Below are 23,461 nucleotides of genomic sequence, written 5' to 3'. Positions count from 1 at the left end.
CGAATAAAAAGCTACAGAGTGTGACCCTCTTTTCGGACGGCAATAACACCGAGGAAACGTCCAACGATTATGTCTTTTTTTCCGAATTGTTTGGATTGCTTACCACATGTGTCATGTGGTAGTTCAAGCCTTCTGTTGTTGCATGAATAAGTGTCTCAACTTTCTACTAACTTTAGTACAAAGTTGTATTAGGATTGAGACACTTATTTTGGGATGGAGAGAGTATGTGGTAATTTTTCATAAATTTTAGAGATGTAGAAGTAAATTAATTCCTTTGCATGAAGGGATAACACATACCTAAGGATGTTACAGCAGAGAAGATATATATTGCATTTGATAAATAATAACTAACAGAAAAACTAATTCATCAATCTCAATGAAAAGTACTGCCCGTACGTAGTTGGCTAGTAGCCCAACAAGGATTACAGCACAAATGAAGGAAATGAACCAACAAGCTAAAAACTTAGTGAAAAAGAGACTAGAAATTAAGGAAGATCAAAAGGCAAACCCAAAAAGCACGACTGAATATGTAGTCTCCACCCTTGAGAGATCATCAACCGGTGTAGGGCTCGTTCACGAACCCGCACTTCTTCCTGATCTGGCCGTTGGTGCTGTTCTTCACCTCGATATTGCCCATCTTCACCATGGCATCCTCGAAATGTCTGTACCACAAGAAATCTCCGATCAACCACCAAGTGTACTTTTCCACCAACTCCTTGGTCTTTGGTGACGTCATGAGCGCCGCGTCGGAGGTGAAGAGCGCTTTGCGATCCATCACGTTCCTGTAGTACTGGTTGTCCAACACGTCGGGGGTCTTGTAGTCTTGCGGCACCGTGGGATCACTACCGGCGGGGCAGTCCTGGGTCAGCTTTCCAGCGTACGTGGCGTCCATCGACGTGGTGGAGTTGTCCTTGGCCGGCGGCTGGAGACGGTCACGGAAGGAGGAGCAGTGCGAGCGGCCGATGCTGTGCGCGCCGGAAAGCGCAACCATGTCGGTTTGGCTGAGTCCCTTCTTGGCGAACATTGGTGTGAGGGTAGTGAGGTTGGCGAAGGGTGGGGGCAGGTTGGGGAGGGTCTCGTCTTTGAGGGACACGAATCCGTCGTAGCGGCCGGCTGGCATGGTGAAGTTTATTTTGTAGCCGCTGAGTAACTTGCTGGCGTCACGGCCTGCAAAGGCGAGGATGTCGGCGCAGGAGACGACACCCGGACATCTTTCCTCGATCTTCTTCTTGGCCGCCTCTATCACTTCGAAGCCACGCAGGCTCAAGTTTGGGATACCGAGCATCTCCGGTTCCGGCTTGCCGCCGACCTTGTTCAGCAGGACAGAGGCATCGCAACCCTGAAAGCCACGCCCCAGTAAGTAACATGCGTGCATGCAATGGTACCATAGTTAGCTTCTGAATCGTGGAGTGCACAACTAGGCGTATATCGATCTCTCAAACTTCACTTGCGTTTGTATGCATATATGTGTACCTGGACAAAGCAGTCGTGGAAGAAGAGGCGGATGAGCCCGGCCTTCACGCCGGCGGTGGCGTTGCGCACGGCGTCCAGCACGATCTTCTCCGCGTCAGGGCACTTGTTATCGTAGTAGCCGACCTTGAGCCCAATGGCAGCTGGAGACGGGGTAGGGGTAGAAGCCGGTGGGGGTGAGGGCGCGGGCGTGGTGGCAGTGGGGGTGGGATAGACCGGGGTAGGAGGAGGGCTCGGCGGGAGAGTAGGAGGTGGGGTAGGGCTCGTCGGAGGAGAAACCGGTGGGGGCGTGGCCGGCACGGTGGGAGTGAGGGTGGGATAGCCCGGGGTAGGGCCAGGGCTAGGGCTGGGCGGAGGAGTAGCCGGTGGTATGATGGGAGTGGGGTTGGGATATGTGTCGCCGTAGCCGGATGCTTGGCAGGCCACGGAACCGAGCACCGCGAGCACGGCGAGAAGGGCGAGCTTTGCCATCTTCCTCTGCTCAGGTCAACTACTCTTGCTCGATCGAGGGAAGATGGGATGAAGAAAACTGGCTGTTCCGCATGCGTATTTATAGTCTCACGGGGGAAATCGCATGCATGTGTAATCCGGGCGTTTGGAGAGCACGTTTGTACGATGAGTCAACCAGCTGCCGGCCCCAAACGTGCTGACCACACTGCAAGTTGATGATATGTGTGACGCGGTGGCAGCGGCACGAAGATTGATAGCGACTACGCAGCCATGATCGATTGCATATATGCGTCGGCACGTTAGCAAATCAACCTGGCCGGTATATTACGACCCAAATGATAAGTCCACGCATCAAGTGTGTGGCACTCCGGTGTTGACGTTTTTTATGGTAATTTTAATTTCAGTGACACATTGTAAGTTTATGTCAAAAATGAACTGCAGCATGAACCACAAAGTTGTCATTCTTACCAATTAAAATTATCATCCTCGCGTAACTAAGCTTGTCATAGAAAACGTTTGAGGTTATCACCTGACGAACGAGCGGTGCGGCTGCAATTTTTTCATCATTATATATCCCTGTGCCTCCTAATTGTGCGCCCAAAAGAAGTTGAGTATCCCTGTTTTGTTTATTATACTACTACTACAAGTAGAACCCTGATTTCATTTGCAAGCTAGCTAGTAGGATAACACACAGGCTGACATAAAATAATGCTTCACATACAAACGAGTTACAAGCTTTTACAAAGAGGGTTAATTTGATTGGTCAATAGATGGTGAGGCGGACCATCCGCCCTGAAAATCGGAGGAGGGGGGGCAAGTTTATAATTGGTTAGTAGATGAAAAAAATCCTAGTCAGCGTGTAATTACGTGTAACTCTTTGTATGTTTAGCATTATTGCCTGACATACAACAGCTTGCCCCATATATATATATATATATATATATATATATATACCCAAATTCAGTTCCTCTGTCGGTGCATGTGGATGTGGAGCGTGTTGACTCCGATGAGCTCTTCCTCTCACGCTGACGACCGGTCTCAGTGACGACCTCACGCAGCTGATCATGGCGTACCTTCTTCTTGAGGAGACCCGGCGGAAGCAGCTGCGCTCCTGCATGGTCCACACCAACTGCGCCGCCCCGCGGTGCCCTTGCTCCCCTATCTGTGGCGCCGCAGCCGTGGCCTCCGGCGCCTCCGGTGCACTACCCGCCTCAGCCGGCTCCCGCTAGCCAAGCGCCTCCGGACTGCAACTGCCAGTGCTGGCATGGCCACGCCGGCAACGGTGGTCCGCGCAATGGCAGAAACGGTGGTTAGCCCCCCCGCGCATCACTAGCTGACTTCGCCGTAGAGCACGGGTCACAACCCATGGACAGGGGTTGTGCGCGCATATACCATGCATGTGTCGGACCCTCTATCATGAGTCTCCTCGGGCCCGTCCGGCCACGCACCAAGTCCAGTGAGTCGCCCGCCTACCCCGTCGCGCCCGCCTACTCTGGCGTGTTGTCACCGACGACGCTCCCGACTACTTCACGTCGCTGCCGACGGCACCACCACCATGGGACCTCGCGCTACTGACCCCACTCCTTCCCATGGCGGCGGTGGTGACTGGTGCATCCTATCATATGGCATCGAACCCCGGTAATGTCTCCGTTTCTCTTTCTCACCACTATGTTCTCTGGCATCATCATTATTGTTCCGCCCTTCCCATTACTCATACCGGCTCCACTATTTTTCCGTCTAACTCCGCCATTGTCCCTTCATAAGGTCATAGTCTCTCCACACTTAATTCAGAACTTAGTGTTTGTTCATTCTCTTTCTCGTGATAATTCTGCAGCTGTGGAATTTGATGAATTTGTTTTTTGTTAAGGATGCTCGTACCCGGATAGTCCTCCGTCGATGTGACAGCCCCGGAGAACTGTACCCAATCCAGCCATCTTCATCATCTTCTTCCACTGGACCTATGGCTCTCTCTACCGGCATTGACCCCTGGCACGCACACCTCGGTCACCCTATCTCCACTGCTTTTAGTCATAAATTAAGATTCATGGGACCTTACAAACACACCCATATATAAAAACAAAGTTACAATCAAAGTTTTGGTGGTGCCGAACACTTCTTCCTCCTGTATTCGTCGATGACGCTTCGTGAGGATCACTCGATGCTGCTTCTTGGTCTCCGTCTTGGCGGAACAAACTTTTGGAACCTAGGAGCTTATGGAAACAATAGCCGGGAAGTCGTCAATGCCGACCAGATGACGCCGACGGGCAGATCGCTGCCCGGAGAAAGAACACCAATTAGGGCCCATAGAAACTCAGAAGACCATGAAAGCTAGATGAATCCAAATGGATCCTCCGAATATCCAAACCGGCCGGATCCTGGTTGACCGGCTAGCCAAACGTCCTACGCCAGTGGTAAGCACACCAACGAAAGAGGGGAAAGGGCAACAAAACAATAATTCTAAAACTGGGAAAGTGCCATCGCCATCGCGCGGCCCCAAACCAAACATGAAGATCCCTGAAAGAAAACCTGAGATAAATTACCCACAGCGATGTATGCCAAATCTGGTTTTGAGACAGAACATGCCGCCATCTATAGCCATTTGTTGATCCCGATCCTAGCTAGGACGGGCTGCAGTAGAAGCCCGTCGCGATGGATTCATCTGTCCTCCACCAGCTTGACCAATGACACAATCGAGCAACGCCTGATGAAGACCTTCACTGGACCTCTCCGACTGCAGAAGCCCACCAAGACTTCCCAAGCAAATGGCCCCTGAACCGGTCCTTCCTGGTAGGTGGGACAAGAAACAGCAACAGGCAGCTAGGATTTGGAATATCGCTTTAGCCCTCTTTCTCTCACCAAGTGTTACCTTTTAAATTATAATTGATTTGGAGAAGTGTACTTTCATGCGTGTAACTTGATTTCTTGTTTCCCCTGTGGGAGACCCAGATGTAACCTAGCTGCCGCCAGAACATCCATATGCAGACCCCTCTCTATCTCTCTTACCGCCGCTGGGCGAACCCCGAGTGGCATTGGCGGCGGCGGGGTCCCGTTCGTCCCATCTCGCCATGCCATAGCTACTGCGGGGCGCTCGGTCGAGGAGGTGGTAGTCGCCGCGGCGAGAGGGCGCTAGCAGAGGCGGCCAGCACGTGGCTCGCGCACGGAGGCGCGTGGTGTGTGGGCTCAGGCTTTGCTAGAGTTGTCTATGCATGACAGACGAGCCTGGCAAGATCTATGCAACGATCCCTCTGAAGATGTGAATGCGGAAGATGGCGGCGGCGGACCATAGAGCGTGCACATACGGTGCGCGTTGAGGGACGCCTAGACCGGTTGGTACTCTTAACTTGTCAGGCGGGCTGCTTTTGTCGCCACTGTCTATTCATGCAGTCAGGGCATATCTTCATGCATGTAGGTGTAGCAACTTTGTTTGCCTCGAAGGTGGCTTTGATTTGATCTTTGTATTTATTTTGTCAGCCTTTCATGAATAAATTAATAAAAATGGTTGCATGCATTATTTTGATGCAGAGGCCGAGGGTAATCCTCTTTTCGGAAAAAAAGAACTTGCTTTTTTGTTTACCCTGTTGCAGGTTGCATTTTTATAAAAGTAAGTTACACTTTTCTGGACCAATGGGATCTAAAAAAAAACTGAACCACTTAGAATTGGTAGAACTGTTCTAATAAATCAAGAAAGGTAAGAATGGAACATAAGTCACTATTCGCTATTGGTAGTTTATTATTTTATTTTGCAGCAACTAGTTGGCCAGGCCAACATTAATTGTGAGATATCACGCAGCTTGTCATTGGTAAATATTTTCATGAGAATCAACGAATGGAGAGAAACTTTGTCCACAAGTAATGCATTTTTTGTCTGATAATATCATGTGCCCTTGTTTCATGTATGACCTAGCAAAACTTTACAAAGATGCTTGCATTTTCAAATCACTATATGTTCCACAAAATACCCCTCCTTCTTCGATTCCTCTCGCACAACACAGGAAAAGTGCTCAAGTCTGCTAGTCTAGCACGTTGTGTCTTTTGAAAAATTTGAACTGCTTATAGAATCTCTGTTTGTGGTTGACATTTTTCTTCTTATTATTTCTAGTCTGACAATCTTCAGATTCACGGAGTCATAAGCTTCTTGTTCAATTTTGGATGGGCCAAAGTGCACAAATGATAAAATAATAAGAACGAAGTTTTCTAACAAAAGATGTGGATTTCTAATGGAGTGCATGGCAGAGAGGAAAAAAAAGAGACATGCATGATAAACCAAACAGTATTAGACACCGATACAAGAAGAAGACAAGATGTTTCACACATAAAACCAAAAATATGCCAGATGTAAAAAACTGAAAAGGGAGGAACCAGACAGGTGCTGGCTTAGGAGTAAGAAGTAGGGGTCCTTCATACGAACTGATTTTGATAGAGCACTTAGTAGAATTGTTGTTACCCTCCCTCAAAAGAAAAGGAGTGTTTGCATCCAGTCAGGATCGGTTGACCATACACACTCTAGGCTGAGCATCATGCCTTTGCATGAAGGGATAATGCATACCTAAGGATGTTACAGCAGAGAAGATATATATTGCCATTGATAAATAATGATTATCAGAAAAAATTAATTCATCAATCCCAGTGAAAAGCATTGCCGGTACGTAGTTGGCTAAGTGGCACAACAAAGATTACAACACAAATGAATAAAATGAACCGACAAGCAAAAATCTTAGTGGAAAATAAACTAGAATGGAAGATCAGAAGGCACACGCAAAAACCACGACTGAATGTATAGTCTCCACCCTTGAGAGATCATCAACCGGTGTAGGGCTCGTTCACGAACCCGCATTTCTTCCTGATCTGGCCGTTGGTGCTGTTCTTCACCTCGATATTGCCCATTTTCACCATGGCATCCTCGAAATGTCTGTACCACAAGAAATCTCCGATCAACCACCAAGTGTACTTTTCCACCAATTCCTTGGTCTTTGGTGACGTCATGAGCGTTGCGTCGGAGGTGAAGAGCACTTTGCGATCCATCACGTTCCTGTAGTACTGGCTGTCCAGCACGTCGGGGGTCTTGTAGTCCTGCGGCACCGTTGGATCACTACCGGCGGGGCAGTCCTGAGTCAGCTTCCCAGCGTAGGTGGCGTCCATCGATGTGGTGGAGTTGTCCTTGGCCGGCGGCTGGAGACGGTCACGGAAGGAGGAGCAGTGCGAGCGGCCGATGCTGTGCGCGCCGGAAAGTGCAACCATGTCGGTTTGGCTGAGTCCCTTCTTGGCGAACATTTGTGTGAGGATAGTCAGGTTGGCGAAAGGTGGGGGAAGGTTCGGGAGGGTCTCATCTTTGAGGGACACCAATCCGTCATAGCGGCCGGCCGGCATGCTGAAGTTTATTTTGTAGCCGCTGAGTAACTTGCTGGCGTCACGGCCTGCGAAGGCGACGATGTCGGCGCAGGAGACGACACCAGGACATTTTTCCTCGATCTTCTTCTTGGCCGCCTCTATCACTTCGAAGCCACGCAGGCTCAAGTTTGGGATACCGAGCATCTCCGGTTCAGGCTTGCCAGCGACCTTGTTCAGGAGGACAGAGGCATCACAACCCTGAAAGCAACGATACCATAGTTAGCTTCTCAATCGTGCAGTGCACAACTATAGGCGTATATCAATCTCTCAAACTTCACTTGCGTCTGAATGTATGTGTACCTGGACAAAGCAGTCATGGAAGAAGAGACGGATGAGCCCGGCCTTCACGCCGGCGGTGGCGTTGCGCACGGCGTCCAACACGATCTTCTCCGCGTCAGGGCACTTGTCATTGTAGTAGCCGACCTTGAGCCCAGTGACAGGTGGAGGCTGGGTAGAGGTAGAAGCCGGTGGGGGCACGCGTGTGGTGGGAGTGGGGCTGGGATAGACAGGGGTAGGAGAAGGGCTCGGGGAGAGAGTAGGAGGTGGGGTAGGATTCGTCGGAGGAGAAACCGGTGGGGGCGTGGCCAGCACGGTGGGAGTGGGGGTGGGATAGCCCGGCGTAGAGCCAGGGCTAGGGCTGGGCGGAGGAGTAGCCGGTGGAGATGGGAAAGGGCTCGACGGAGGAGTCGCCGGTGGTGGGGGCGAGGGTATGATGGGAGTGGGGTCGGGCTTGGGATAGGTGTAGCCGTAGTCGGATCCTTGGCAAGCCACGGAACCGAGTACGGCGAGCACGGCGAGAAGGGCAAGCTTGGCCATCTTCCTCTGCTCGTGTCAGCTACTCTTGCTCGATCGAGGGAAGATAGAATGAAGAAAACCTGTTGTTTCGCATCTGTATTTATAGTCACGTACAGGAGAAATCGCATGCATGGTAGCGTTTGGAGCGCACGTTTGTGAGTCAACCAGCTGCCGGCCGGCCGGCAACGTGGTGGCCACACTGCAAAGTTGATGATACGCGTGACGCGGTGGCAGCGGCAGTAAGCTTGGTAGCGACTACGTGGCCATGATCCATTGCATATATGCGTCTGGCAGCTAAGCAAATCAACCCGGCTGAATATTACGACCCAAATGATAAGTCCACATGATCAGGTGCGTGTTACTCCGGCGCTGACGTTTTTCTATGGCAATTCCAATTTTAGCGACACATGGTAAGTTTCTGGCAAATATAAATAGAAATATGAAGTTATCATACTTACCAACTAAAGTTATTATCCTCGCGTAACTAAATTTAACATCGAAAATGTTTGCAGTTGTCACGTGCTCGTACCTGACAAACGAGTGGTGCAACTGCAAATTTTTTCATCATTATCAATCCCTCCTACTTGTGCGGCAAAAAAATGTATCCTACTTATAATAAACTACGTAGATATGCATGACGCGGTGGCAGCGTCAGTAAGCTAAGCAAATCAACCCGACTGGTATATTACGACCCAAATGATTAGTCCACATGACCAGGTGCGTGGCAGTCGGGCCCTGACGATTTTTGATAGCAATTTTAATTTCAACGACACATGGTAAGTTTCTGTAAAAAATAAACTGAAGCACGATGTTGTCATGCTTGCTAATTAAGGTTGTCATCGTCGTGTAACTAAATTTAACGTCGAAAATGTTCGGAGTTGTCATGTGCTCGTACCTGATCAACAGGTGGTGCAACTGCAATTGTTTTCATCATTATATATCCCTCCTACTTGTGCCGCAAAAAAGAAAACCGCCTACTTGTAATAAACTACGTACAGTAGAAGTTGAGATATCCCTGTTCTGTTAATTACTAATACTACAAATACAACCCTAATTTCATTTGCAAGCTAGCTATAGTAGGATAACATACGCAGGCTGACATACAACAGCTTGCCAGATATATAAACTCAAATTCAGTTCCTCTGTCGGTGCGTCCGTGAGTGAACCGTGTTGACTCCAAAGAATATGTTAAAGCTATCTTTGTGCATAATGAGATATGGCACGCTACATGATTATACGCTGCTATACCTTTGTTAGATGATTTCCTGGAGCCTCATTGTCATTAGAACTTTATGATGTTGCTGCTGTTAGAGCTACATACTAATTTCAGCTATTTTATTATTTTCTCCAAACAAACAAGCTGGATCCACACTCTGTTAAGTGAAACGCTTCCCTTCACATGTGTGATAAAGAGCATTCTTCACAGGCACCGCGTGCCATCGATTCTATTCGATCTCACTGCCAAGATATGCTTTAAAATTGTTGTGCCAAATTTTTAGAGTAATCATTTTCACGCCCATGGCTTCATAATCACTCCCTATCCTGAAATAATTGCCCGAAGCCAACCCATCTCACATCAATACCCATCTCTCGCGCATCGTCCCTCCTCAACGCCATCCTCATCGTTCTCCTCGCTGTCCCGGCTCTCTCCCCTGCCAGACTGCCCCTGCTCCACATCACGGGGCGTCGTTCCGCCCATAGGCCTCGTGGGGACTAGCCCATGAGCTGCTCGCAGAGGACCTTGCAAAGTGCATAGTCATTGTGTTTATCTCTAGCGAGATTTGACCCTACTTCACCTGCAATTGTGGCCTGATGTTGACCTTGTAGAAGCGTCCTCTATTCGAGAAGGAAGCAAGCAAGAGTGGAGTACAACAGGTTTCGCCCACCCCATCTTCATCTGACCTAATGTTTGAATCATCTCCTCATAATACTATACAACCTCTGCGTCATTAGTTGAATTCCAACATAATTGTTCTCCATAATTTGCGTGAGCTATCTATGTTAAATATCTTAGTCTATATTGCGTTTATGGGTGTGATTTTGTGTCGTTCATTCTGTATTTGATCACTAAATCGCCGCCTTTTTCGCCTCTTCACCGTCGGCGAAGAACTGGTCATCGACATATATTCACTACGCAGAGGGAGACCGTCGACATATCTATGGACGTCGGCATATCGGCATGTAGCCGACGGACGGCTGACGTTGTCATATGTATGCTGACGGCCCTGACGGCAGCCGCCGGCATAGTTTTTATCCTATTTTATTTTAAAATTTTAAATCATTTCTTATTTTTTAATCTTTTAATTCAAATCTGACTTATCTAAACTTAACCATATACAAATATATATCAAACTGGGACTAAATTTTTCATTGATTAATAATATCCACTTTGTTTATGTTTCTGAATATGTTAAAAATACAACATCATGTGCTTTTGCAAATAGGTCCTTATACTTTATCAAAATCACAAGTAATTCATACTTGCATGGATATTGACAAATTTTGTATTTTTTGATCAGAACCTTGAAAGGATTCTATTGGTATACTATGCTTTCAAATTTGAACAAACTAAAATCATGTTTGCTTCAAATTTGCAGAAATCAAATTCTTGTTTTGACTTTCTAGTATATTTTCCATTCCTTGGCAAAATGAGACAAATTTTATATCTATTTGCATCAGCAAGTTTCAAGGATTAGAAAAATAATGTTTTTACACATGAGTTGCAACTCACAGAGGTTCGACACCTAGAGGGGGAAACTACCACCATGGGTAACCCGGAAGGAATCTTTTGATAACTTGGGCTCTAACTTGTTTTTGACATTCCTATGGGCTAGCAACCATGTAGAAAAGTCTGTTGGTGAAACGTTGTTCATCGCCGGTCGAAGCCCTAGATCTCTTGGTCAAACGAGACAGGGTTAGGCCCATCCGGGGTCTTTGGAGGGTAGCAATCCCACCAAAACTTGTGTTGTGTCGTAATACATGTCTAAAAGTGTCGTAATACATGTCTAAAAGTGTCGTAATACATGTCTATAGTGTGACCCGCTTCATAGACGGCACTAATGCATGTACTTAGATCGAGTAGGAAACTGCCGCCACGGGTAACCCAAAGGGAATCTTGTGATAACTTTGGATCAAACTTTATTTTTTGTGTCCCTATGGGCTAACCTATCACAACCAAGTAGAAAAGTCCATTCGTATAACGCCGTTCGTCATCGGTCAAAACCAAATATTTCCCGGCGAAACGGGCCAGGGTTAGGCCACTCCGGGATCTTCGGAGGGTAACAAGAAAACTTGTATTGTGTCCTCATACATATCTTAAAGTGTGGTGGTGGTGGGGCGGGGGGGGGGGGGGGGGTGGGGGGTTAAACACCTAATACACAACTCCGGAGTGTGCCCCCTTCATAGGCGGCACAACCGTCTGCACTTAGGGCGGGAAACTGCTACCACATGTAGCCCGGAGGATATCTTGTGATGACTTGGGATCAAACTTTGTTTTTCATGTTCTTATGGGCTAACCTAGCACAACCAGGTAGAAAAGTCCATTGCTGGAACACCGTCCATTGCCGGTCAATGCCCTATAACTCGCGGTCAAACGGGTCAAGATTAGACTGCTCGGGGGTCTTCGTTGTCTAGCAATCCAACCAAAACTTCATTGTGACCTCATACATGTCACAAAGTGTGGTGAGAGACTTAAACACCCAATACACAGCTCCAGAGTGTGACCCTCTTCACGGAAGGCATTAACACCGAGGAAACGTTCAACAATTTTGTCCTTTTTTGAATTGTTCGGATTGCTTATCACATGTGTCTCCGATGAGCTCTTGAAGGAAATATGACCAAGAGGCAATAATAAAGTTGTTATTTATATTTCCTTATATCACGATAAATGTTTATTATTCATGCTAGAATTGTATTAACCGGAAACTTAGTACATGTGTGAATACATAGATAAAACAAGAGTGTCCCTAGTATGCATCTACTTGACTAGCTCGTTAATCAAAGATGGTTAAGTTTCCTGACCATAGACATGTGTTGTCATTTGATGAACAGGATCACATCATTAGAGAATGATGTGATGGACAAGACCCATCCGTTAGCTTAGCATAATGATTGTTAAGTTTTATTGCTATTGCTTTCTTCATGACTTATACATATTCCTCTGACTATGAGATTATGCAACTCCCGAATACCGGAGGAACACCTTGTTTGCTATCAAACGTCACAACATAACTGTGTGATTATAATGATGCTCTACAGGTGTCTCTGAAGGTGTTTGTTGGGTTGGCATAGATCAAGATTAGATTTGTCACTGCGAGTATCGGAGAGGTATCTCTGGGCCCTCTCGGTAATGCACATCACTATAGGCCTTGCAAGGAATGTGACTAATGAGTTAGTTGATGAACGATCCATTACATAACAAGTAAAGAGACTTGACTAATGATTTAGTTGCGGGATTATACCGGCGATCGAATCTCGGGCAAGTAACATACCGATGACAAAGGGAATAACGTATGTTGTTATACGGTTTGGCCGATAAAGATCTTCGTAGAATGTGTAGGAGCCAATATGAGCATCCAGGTTCTGCTATTGGTTATTAACCGGAGATGTGTCTCGGTCATGTCTACATAGTTCTCGAACCCGTAGGGTCCGCATGCTTAACGTTCGATGACGATTTGTATTATGAGTTATGTGTTTTGGTGACCTAAGTTTGTTTAGAGTCTCGAATGAGATAACGGATATGACGATGAGTCTCGAAATGGTCGAGAGATAAAGATTGATATATTGGAAGGTTATATACGGATACCGGAATGGTTCTGATAAGGTTCGGAGATTTTTCGGAGTGCCGGGAGGTTACCGGAACCCCCCGGGAAAGTTAATGGGCCTATTGGGCCATAGTGGAGAGAGGGAGGCTGCCCGAAGAGGTGGGGCGCCCCCCCCCCCCGAAGCCCAAACTAAATTGGACTAGGGTTGGGGGACGCGCCCCCCTTTCCTTCTCCGTCTCCCCCGTTTCCCCGTTTCCCCTTTCTGTTAGTTGGAAGGAGGGGGGCCGAATCCTACTTGGACTAGGAGTCCAAGTAGGACTCCCCCCTTGGCGCGCCCCCCTTGGTCCGGCCACCTCCTCCTCCCCCCTTTATATACGGGGGCAGGGGCACCCCAAAGGCACACCAAGATTTCTCTTAGCCGTGTGCGGTGCCCCCCTCCATAGTTTACCACCTAGGTCATATTGTCATAGTGCTTAGGCAAAGCCCTGCGCGGATCACATCACCAACACCGTCGCCACGACGTCGTGCTGACGGAACTCTCCCTCGACCCTCTACTGGATCAAGAGCTCGAGGGATGTCATCATGTTGAACGTGTGCTGAACTCGGAGGTGCCGTACGTTCGGTACTTGGATCGGTTGGATCGTGAAGACGTTCGACTACATCAACCGCGTTACATAACGCTTCCGCTTTCGGTCTATGAGGGTACGTGGACACACTCTCCCCTATCGTTGCTATGCATCTCCTAGTTAGATCTTGCGTGATCATAGGATTTTTTTTGAAGTACTACGTTCCCCAACAGTGGCATCCGAGCCAGGTCTATGCGTAGATGATATGCACGAGTAGAACACAAAGAGTTGTGGGCGATAATAGTCATACTGCCTACCACCAACGTCTTATTTTGATTTGGCGGTATTGTTGGATGAAGCGGCCCGGACCAACATTACATGACCACGTTCATGAGACCGGTTCTACCGACGTGCTTTTGCACACAGCTGGCTGGCGGGTGTCTGTTTCTCCAACTTTAGTTGAATCGAATTTGACTACGGTCGGTCCTTGTTGAAGGATAAAATAGCACACTTGACGAAAAATCATTCTGTTTTTGATGCGTAGGTAAGAATGGTTCTTGCTAGAAGCCCGTAGCAGCCACGTAAAACTTGCAACAACAAAGTAGAGGACGTCTAACTTGTTTTTGGAGGGTATGTTGTGATGTCATATGGTCAAGACGTGATGAGATATAAATTGTTGTATGAGATGATCATGTTTTGTAGAAGTTATCGGCAACTGGTAGGAGCCTTATGGTTGTCGCTTTATTGTATGAAATACAATCGCCATGTAATTGCTTTACTTTATCACTATGCGGTAGCAATAGTCATAGAAGCAATAGTTGGCGAGACGACAACGACACTACGATGGAGATCAAGGTATCAAGCCGATGCCGATGGAGATCATGACGGTGCTCTGGAGATGGAGATCAAAGGCACATGATGATGATGGCCATATCATGTCACATATTTTGATTGCATGTGATGTTTATCTTTTATGCATCGTATTTTGCTTAGTACGGCGGAGTATTATAAGATGATCCCTCACTAAATTTCAAGGTATAAGTGTTCTCCCTAAGTATGCACCGTTGCTACAGTTCGTCGTGCCGAGACACCACGTGATGATCGGGTGTGATAAGCTCTACGCTCACATACAACATGTGCAAGCCAGTTTTGCACGTGCAGAATACTCGGGTTAAACTTGACGAGCCTAGAATATGCAGATATGGCCTCGGAACACTGAGAAAGAAAGGTTGAACGGGAATCATATAGTAGATATGATCAACATAGAGATGTTCACCATTGAAAACTACTCCATCTCACGTGATGATCGGACATGGTTTAGTTGATATGGATCACGTGATCATTTAGATGACTAGATGGATGTCTATCTAAGTGGGAGTTCTTAAGTAATATGATTAATTAAACTTTAATTTATCATGAACTTAGTCCTGATAGTTTTTCCATATCTATGTTGTAGATCAATATCTCGCGTTGTAGCTTCCCTATGTTTTTGATATGTTCCTAGAGAAAACTAAGTTGAAAGATGATAGTAGCAACGATGCGGATTGGGTCCGTGATCTGAGGATTATCCTCATTACTGCACAGAAGAATTATGTCGTTGATGCACCTCTAGGTGACGGACCTATTGCAGGAGCAGATGCAGATGTTATAAACGTTTGGCAAGCTCGGTATGATGACTACTTGATAGTTTAGTGCGCCATGATTTATGGCTTAGAACCAGGACTTCAAAAACGTTTTGAATGCCACGGAGCATATAATATGTTCTAAGAGCTGAAATTGGTATTTCAAACACATGCCCAAGTCGAGAGGTATGAGACGACTGACAAGTAATTTGCCTACAAGATGGAGGAGAATAGCTCAACCAGTGAGCATGTGCTCAGAATATCTGAGTACTAGCTTGAATCAAGTGGGAGTTAATCTTCCAGATAAAATAGTGATTGACAGAGTTCTCTAGTCACTATCACCAAGTTACTGGAACTTCATGATGAACTATAATATGCAAGGGATGACGAATACGGTTCTCGAGCTCTTCGCGATGCTAAAATCGGCAAAGGTAGAAATCAAGAAAGAGCATCAAGTGTTGATGGTTAACCAGACCACTAGTTTCAAGAAAAGGGGCAAAGGAAAAGACAGGGAACTTCAAGAAAGAATGGCAAGAAAGTTACCACTCTCGTTAAGAAACCCAAAGCAAGAACTAAGCTTGAAACCGAGTGCTTCTACTCCAAAGGGAATGGTCACTAGAAGCGGAACTATCCCAAATACTTGGCAGATAAGAAGGATGGCAAAGTGAACAAAAGTATATTTGATATACATGTTATTGATGTGTACTTTACTAGTGTTCATAGTAACCCCAGGGTATTTGATACCGATTCAGTTGCTAAGATTAGTAACTCAAAACAAGGAGTTGTAAAATGAACGGAGACTAGTTAAAGGCAAGGTGACGATGTGTGTTGGAAATGATTCCAAGGTTGATAAGATCACCATCGCACACTCCTTTTACCTTCAGGATTAGTGTTGAACCTAAAATAAATGTTATTTGGTGTTTGCGTTGAGCATGAATATGATTGGATCATGTTTATTGCAATACGGTTATTCATTTAAGTCAAAGAATAATTGTTGTTCTGTTTACATGAATAAAACCTTCTATGGTGATACACTTAATAAAAATGGTTTATTGAATCTCGATCGTAGTGATACACATATTCATAATATTGATGCCAAAAGATGCAAAGTTGATAATGATAGTGCAAGGCACTGCCGTTTAGGTCATATTGGTGTAAAGCGCATGAAGAAACTCCATGCGGATGGAGTTTTGGAATCACTTGATCATGAATCACTTGATGCTTGCGAACCATGCCTCATGGGCAAGATGACTAAGACTCCGTTCTCCGGAACAATGGAGCGAGCCACCGACTGATTGGAAATAATACATACTGATGTATGCAGTCCGATGAGTGTTGAAGCTCGCGGCGGGTATCGTTATTTTTTGACCTTCACATATGATTTGAGCATATATGGGTATATCTGCTTAATGAAACATAAGTCTGAAACGTTTGAGAAGTTCAAAGAATTTCAGAGTGAAGTGGAAAATCATCGTAACAAGAAAATAAAGTTTCTATGATCTAGGAGGCGAATATTTGAGTTACGAGTTTGGTCTTCATTTAAAACAATGTGGAATAGTTTCGCAACTCACGCCACCTGGAACACCATAGCGTAATGGTGTGTCCGAACGTCGTAACCATACTTTATTAGATATTGTCCGATCTATGATGTCTCTTACCGATTTACCACTATCATTTTGGAGTAATGCTTTAGAGACAGCTGCATTCATATTAAATAGGGCACCATCTAAATCCGTTGAGATGACACTGACTGTGATTTGGCAAGAAACCTAAACTGTCATTTCTTAAAGTTTGGGGTTGCTATGCTTATGTGAAAAAGTTTCAGCCTGATAAGCTCGAACCCAAATCGAAGAAGTGCGTCTTCATAGGATACCCAAAATAAACTGTTGGGTATACCTTCTATCACAGATCCGGAGGCAAGATCTTTGTTGCTAAGAATGGATCCTTTCTAGAGAAGGAGTTACTCTCGAAAGAAGTGAGTGGGAGGAAAGTAGAACTTGATGAGGTAATTGTACCTTCTCTCGAATTGGAAAGTAGCTCATCATAGAAAACCGTTCCCGTGATGCCTGCACCAACTAGTGAGGAAGCTAATGATAATGATCATAAAACTTCAGATAAAGTTACTACCGAACCTCGTAGGTCAACCAGAGCACGTTCCGCACCGGAGTTGTATGGTAATCCTATTCTGGAAGTCATGTTACTAGACCATGACGAACCTACGAACTATGAGGAAGCGATGATGAGCCCAGATTCTGATAAATAGCTTGAGACCATGAAATCTGAGATAGGATCCATGTATGAGAACAAAGTATGGACTTTGATTGACTTGCCCGATGATCAGCGAGCCACTGAGAATAAATAGATCTTCAAGAGGAAGACGAACGCTGATAGTAGTGTTACTATCTACAAAGCTCGAATTGTCGCAAAAGGTTTTCGACAAGTTCAAGGTGTTGACTATGATGCAATTTTCTCACTCGTATAGATGCTTAAAGTCTACTGGAATCATGTTAGCAATTGCCACATTTTATGAAATCTGGCAAATAGATGTCAAAACTGCATTCCTTAATGGATTTATTAAAGAAGAGGTGTATATGATGCAACCAAAAGGTTTTCTCAATCCTAAAGTTGCTAAAAAAGTGTGCAAACGCCAGCAATCCATCTATTGACTGGTGCAAGCATCTCAGAGTTGGAATATATGCTTTGATGAGTTGATTAAAGCATATAGTATTATACAAACATGCGGTGAAGCCTGTATTTACAAGAAAGTGAGTGGGAGCACTACAACTTTTCTGATAAGTATATGTGAATGACATATTGTTGATCAGAAATGATGTAAATTTTTCTGGAAAGCATAAAGGAGTGTTTGAAAGGAGTTTTTCAAAGAAATACCTCGGTGAAGCTGCTTACAAATTGGGCATCAAGATCTATAGAGATAGATTAAGACGCTTGATAAGACTTTCGATGAGTACGTACCTTGATACGATTTTGAAGGAGTTCAAAATGGATCAGTCAAATAAGGAGTTCTTGCCTGAGTTGTAAGGTATGAAGTTGAGTAAAACTCAAAAACCCAACAACGGCAGAAGATAGATAGAGAATGAAAGTCATTCCCTATGCCTCAGCCATAGGTTCTATAAAGTATGCCATGTTGTATACCAGACCTATTGTGCACCTTGCCATGAGTTTGGCAAGGGGGTACAATAGTGATCCAGGAGTAGATCACTGGATGATGTCTACTACGCAACCTTCTTCTTGTAGACGTTGTTGGGCCTCCAAGTGCGGAGGTTTGTAGGACAGTAGCAAATTTCCCTCAAGTGGATGACCTAAGGTTTAGCAATCCGTGGGAGGCGTAGGTTGAAGATGGTATATCTCAAACAACCCTGCAACCAAATAAACAAGAGTCTCTTGTGTCCCGAACACACCCAATACAATGGTAAATTGTATAGGTGCACTAGTTCGGTGAAGAGATGGTGATACAAGTGCAATATGGATGATAGATATGAGTATTTGTACTCTCAAAATATAAAAACAACAAGGTAACTAATGATAAAAGTGAGTGTAAACGGTATTGCAATGCTAGGAAACAAGGCCTAGGGTTCATACTTTCACTAGTGCAAGTTCTCTCAACAATAATAACATAATTGCATCATATAACTATCCCTCAACATGCAACAAAGAGTCACTCCAAAGTCACTAATAGCAAATAACAAATGAAGAGATTATGGTAGGGTATGAAACCACCTCAAAGTTATCTTTTCTGGTCGATCTATTCAAGAGTTCGTAGTAAAATAACATGAAGCTATTCTTTCCGTTCAATCTATCATAGAGTTTGTACTAGAATAACACCTTAAGACACAAATCAACCAAAACCCTAATGTCACCTAGATACTCCAATGTCACCTCAAGTATCCGTGGGTATGATTATACGATATGCATCACACACACTAGTAGAAAACGGGCCATTAGTACCGGTTTGTAAGGGCCTTTAGTGCCGGTTATGGAACCGGCACTAACGTTTCGGCACTAAAGGCCCCCCCCTTTAGTACCGGTTCAGCACGAACAGGTGCTAAAGGGGAACCACGTGGCACGAGCTAGCTCCGGGGGCCGGGAGCCCTTTAGTACCGGTTGGTAACACCAACCGGTACTAAATGGTTGTGGGTTTTTGTTTTATTTTGTATTTTTCAATTAAATTTGTGTTATCAATTTAATTTAGGATTGTTTTACGTTATAATGAGTTGTAGTCGTCATCATCATCATCATCATCATCGCATATTAATAAATAAATAAACTCTAGCTAGCTAAAAATCATCGTAGTCGTCTAATTACCACTATTTAATCATCATAGTCATTACCGCGCTAGCTATCTAATCATCATCAACGCTGGCTAGCTTAAAGAGGAAACATTCACTTTGTAACAGAAGCAAAGATATCATCAAGTTCAACATAATCGTCACCAAGATCGAAGTTCAGGACACGGACATGAGACAAGTACTAATTAAGAGCATGAACTAGTAGCTACTGATCCTGCTGCTCCCTCTCAGGTAGAATAGCATAGAACATGTATAGCTCTCCTGATTCATCATACTAGAGCATGCAGATGAATCTGTCTCCTAATCTTGGGTTGCGCTTCACCTTACTGCCCCCTAGTACTTCTCTGCGATCGTTAACAATTTTGCTCCAATCTTTCACTATTAAGCATTCTTCGCTTTCAGAAATCCTGAATGCACTCATGTGCAATGTAGGAAATCTTGGTCGTAAGCTAACCATTGACATGCGACCTTTTGTCTCGATCCACTGAGGCACAACTGTCATCGAAAGTCCCTGTTGAACAACATCTTATAGTAATTAATATACTAAGCAATGAAAGTTTAGCTTCAAAAATAATGTATGCAAAAGATGCACTAATTAAGGACAAATATTTAAAATCTTACCATCTTTTGATTATGGATGTGACCGTAGTTCAATACGATCACCATTGGTCGCACGTTTTGAGTACTAACATTTCTAAGTTTAGGAAAAAAATTTGTCTTGACAGTATTAAGATCCTCAAGCCATGAAACATAATGACTTATCTCCTCGCAGTTTAGTTGAGCCCCGGGGCAGTAGTAGGTCCTGTCTACCAAGCGTCATTAATCTAACATTCGACATTAATCTAACATTTATATAAACTCAAAATATATAAAAAATTAAATAAACAGAAAAACTCATTAACAAATAATATTTTAATTAGATCATCAAATCTCATATACCTAAATTTTCTTACTAAAATAAACTAGTTATATTAATTATTCAACTAGTTCTAATCTCATATACCTAAATTTTCTTACTAAAAATAAACTAGTTATATTAATTATTCCACTAGTTCTAATCTCATATACCTAAATTTTCTTACTAAAAATAAACTAGTTATATTAATTATTCAACTAGTTCTAATCTCTAGTTCGACAATTTTTCTATCTAGCTAGCTAATTCATCTAACGTTCGACATTAATCTAACATTCGATCATCTAATTAACTTTTCTAAAAAACAGAAAATAAGTAAAAAAATGTGTGTGTGTATGTGTGTGTGTATGCATGTGTGTGTATATATACGTATATGTGTGTGTGTGTATGCGTGTGTGTGTGGTATATGTGTGTGTGTGTGCGGCCCCGTACGCCGCCGCCCCGTACGTACGAGCGGGGGCGCCGGCGTACGGGGCGGGGGCGCCGGTGTGTGTGTGTGTATGTGTGTGTATGTATGTGTGTGTATGTGTGTGCGGGAGCGAGAGAGAGACGTACGGCCGCGGCGATGGCGACGGACGGAGGCGGCGTTCGGGGCGGAAGCGCGAGACGACGACGACGACTGGCGGCGGCGGGGACAGCGACGATGACGACGGACGACGGGCGGCGACGACGGGATCGAGCGGCGCGCGCAGCGGAGAGGTTGGAGACGAAGTGGGGATGAAACTGAAATTTTCGTAAGAGCTATATATATAGGATGTGCCTTTAGTACCGGTTGGTGGCTCCAACCGGTACTAAAGGCCTATTTTCGCCAGGCTAAGCGGCGGGAAACGAAGGCTTTTAGTACCGGTTGGAGCCACCAACCGGTACTAAAGGGGGGGCCTTTAGTACCGGTTGGAGCCATCAACCGGTACTAAAGGCCTTGCGCTCCCACCCCAAAGTTTAGTCCCACCTCGCCCGGCGAAGGGCAGCCGCACTGGTTTATAAACCCAACCGCGGCTACCTCTTCGAACTCCTCTATATAGCAGGCTTCTGGGCCTAATTAATTAGGGCGCGCTGCCCTGTGAGTCTGCTGGCCCTCCTGGGCCTACATTTGCACACCCTAGGTCTGGTAGACCCACAGGGCAGTGTGCCAACAAATTTGTTATATAGTTTTTTCTTTTCTGCATTACTTATTTTCTTTTATTTATTTTTGAGTAGTTTTTATATAGTTTTTTCTTTTCTGCATTATTTATTTTCTTCTATTTATTTTTGAGTAATTTTTTGTATAGTTTTTTTTATTTTCTGCATTATTTATTTTTGTATAGTCCGAAACCCACATACTCGGAAAGAGTTTGTCCAATTTGTACACGAAGTGCGTCCAGTTTTTGCCGTGACCCTCTCTACTCTTTCGCGCATGCTATGCGGGTGATATGATGATACCATGCCAAGTTTCAACATTTTCAGGATTCATTTTGTAGTGATTTTCAATTTCACAGTCATTTAGCTCTCTAAACAATTAGGTAAATGACCGAAAAACAACAAATGATGTCAGAACATGTTGGAAATTGACGACGCCGCTTTAAATGCTGCATACTGAACACAAAAGAAGTCCGGAGATTAAATAAGTTATTAAAAATAAAAAAGAGGTGCAATGCTGGTTAATTTGCTTCAAGCCATTCGGAATAGTGTAGACTGCACTGCACATAGCTCAGTGCAATCTATGCTATTCCGCAAGGCTTGAAGCTAATCAACATGTAGGTGAGCATTGCAACTCTTCATCATTGACTGTGCACTCACGGCTTATAAACCGCTCATACTGCCTCTCTCTTGGCGAAGATCACAAGATAGTTTGGTTAAATTGCATTACTTGTAAGTCCAGTTAACATGGATGCTTATGATGCAAGAGCAACAGCAAAAGTGAAAATTTGGCATAAATAGTTAGTTGTGTAACTAAAATAGGTAGGAGGAGAGATAGCTCTTATGTCACAAAAAAGAAGTTGTATCAAACCTTTTATGTCGGATCTAGAACAAACCAATCGGTATCGCCATCATATAGCCCAACCGTGGCTCGTGATGCATATATATGCATATCAAATGCACGGTTGGACGTATGATGGCGAATCCGAATGATTTGTATTCAGTCGATGAACTGGTAGATGTATGCAGTCGATGAACTGGTAGATGTATGTAGTCGATGAACTGAAAGACTTATGCAGGGAAGGCGAGAGGTGGCTAGCTATATATAGGGTCATCTGACTCACAAAGTGATTGTGGTAGTTTTGATCCAACGACTCACATGAGCTAGGAAGAAACACACCCTTGATCCAACGACTCGCAAGAGCTAGAAAGAAACACACGATCTGTGTGATTCTTCCTGATTGGTGGGATGCACATTAGTACCCACTCCGGACTCCGAAACCCTGATACTCGGAAAGAGTTTGTCCAGTTTATACACGAAGTGCGTCCAGTTTTTGCCGTGACCCTCTCTACTCTTTCGCGCATGCTATGCGGGTGATATGATGATACCATGCCAAGTTTCAACATTTTCATGATTCATTTTGTAGTGATTTTCAATTTCACGGTCATTTAGCTCTCTAAACAATTAGGTAAATGACCGAAAAACAACAAATGATGTCAGAACATGTTGGAAATTGATGACGTCGCTTTAAATGCTGCATACTGAACACAAAAGAAGTCCGGAGTTTAAATAAGTTATTAAAAATAAAAAAGAGGTGCAATGCTGGTTAATTTGCTTCAAGCCATTCGGAATAGTGTAGACTGCACTGCACATAGCTCAGTGCAATCTATGCTATTCCGCAAGGCTTGAAGCTAATCAACATGTAGGTGAGCATTGCAACTCTTCGTCATTGTCTGTGCACTCACGGCTTATAAACCGCTCATACTGCCTCTCTCTTGGCGAGGTGGGACTAGAAACAGCTTGCCATAACCTCATTAGTACCGGTTCGTGGTAAGAACCGGCACTAAATGGTGATGGTGGGGCCATAGCCTGACCACAGGCTGATGCAGCCTCTTTAGTACCGGTTCGTGGCATGAACCGGTACTAAAGGTTCGCCATGAACCGGTATTATTGATCGCCGCCACGAACCGGCACTAATGTACACATTAGTGCCGGCTCTAATTCAAATCGGCACTAATGTGCTTCACGTTTGACCCTTTTTCTACTAGTGACAATCTCAGATTCATCTAT

At 44.8% G+C, this 23,461-nt stretch overlaps 2 protein-coding genes across 2 annotated transcripts; both read right to left on the bottom strand.

Moving 5' to 3' along the window:
* Positions 1-360: 360 nt before the first annotated feature.
* On the bottom strand, positions 361-1,974 carry LOC125541158 (peroxidase 2). The gene is made up of 2 exons (XM_048704626.2): positions 1,474-1,974; positions 361-1,339 (listed from the first exon to the last, which is right to left on the bottom strand). Exons 1-2 carry the CDS (start codon positions 1,939-1,941, stop codon positions 554-556), a joined length of 1,254 nt encoding a protein of 417 aa, XP_048560583.1. The 5' UTR covers positions 1,942-1,974; the 3' UTR covers positions 361-553.
* Positions 1,975-6,479: 4,505 nt separating this feature from the next.
* On the bottom strand, positions 6,480-8,156 carry LOC125541157 (peroxidase 2-like). The gene is made up of 2 exons (XM_087539682.1): positions 7,609-8,156; positions 6,480-7,506 (listed from the first exon to the last, which is right to left on the bottom strand). Exons 1-2 carry the CDS (start codon positions 8,122-8,124, stop codon positions 6,721-6,723), a joined length of 1,302 nt encoding a protein of 433 aa, XP_087395808.1. The 5' UTR covers positions 8,125-8,156; the 3' UTR covers positions 6,480-6,720.
* Positions 8,157-23,461: the final 15,305 nt, after the last annotated feature.

Source organism: Triticum urartu, chromosome 2A, assembly GCF_056163025.1.
Source record: "Triticum urartu cultivar PI428250 chromosome 2A, HENAU_Tu73, whole genome shotgun sequence".
Classification (NCBI taxonomy): Eukaryota; Viridiplantae; Streptophyta; class Magnoliopsida; order Poales; family Poaceae; genus Triticum; species Triticum urartu.
Note: the sequence above shows the minus strand (reverse complement) of the source record. Positions and strands in the feature narration are given on the sequence as shown.

Coding starts and splice junctions, on each gene's coding strand:
- LOC125541158 (XM_048704626.2), bottom strand. CDS start 1,941: ATGGCAAAGCTCGCCCTTCTCGCCGTGCTCGCGGTGCTCGGTTCCGTG. Junction 1,340..1,473: donor TCCACGACTGCTTTGTCCAG/GTACACATATAT, acceptor CGTGGCTTTCAG/GGTTGCGATGCCTCTGTCCT.
- LOC125541157 (XM_087539682.1), bottom strand. CDS start 8,124: ATGGCCAAGCTTGCCCTTCTCGCCGTGCTCGCCGTACTCGGTTCCGTG. Junction 7,507..7,608: donor TCCATGACTGCTTTGTCCAG/GTACACATACAT, acceptor CGTTGCTTTCAG/GGTTGTGATGCCTCTGTCCT.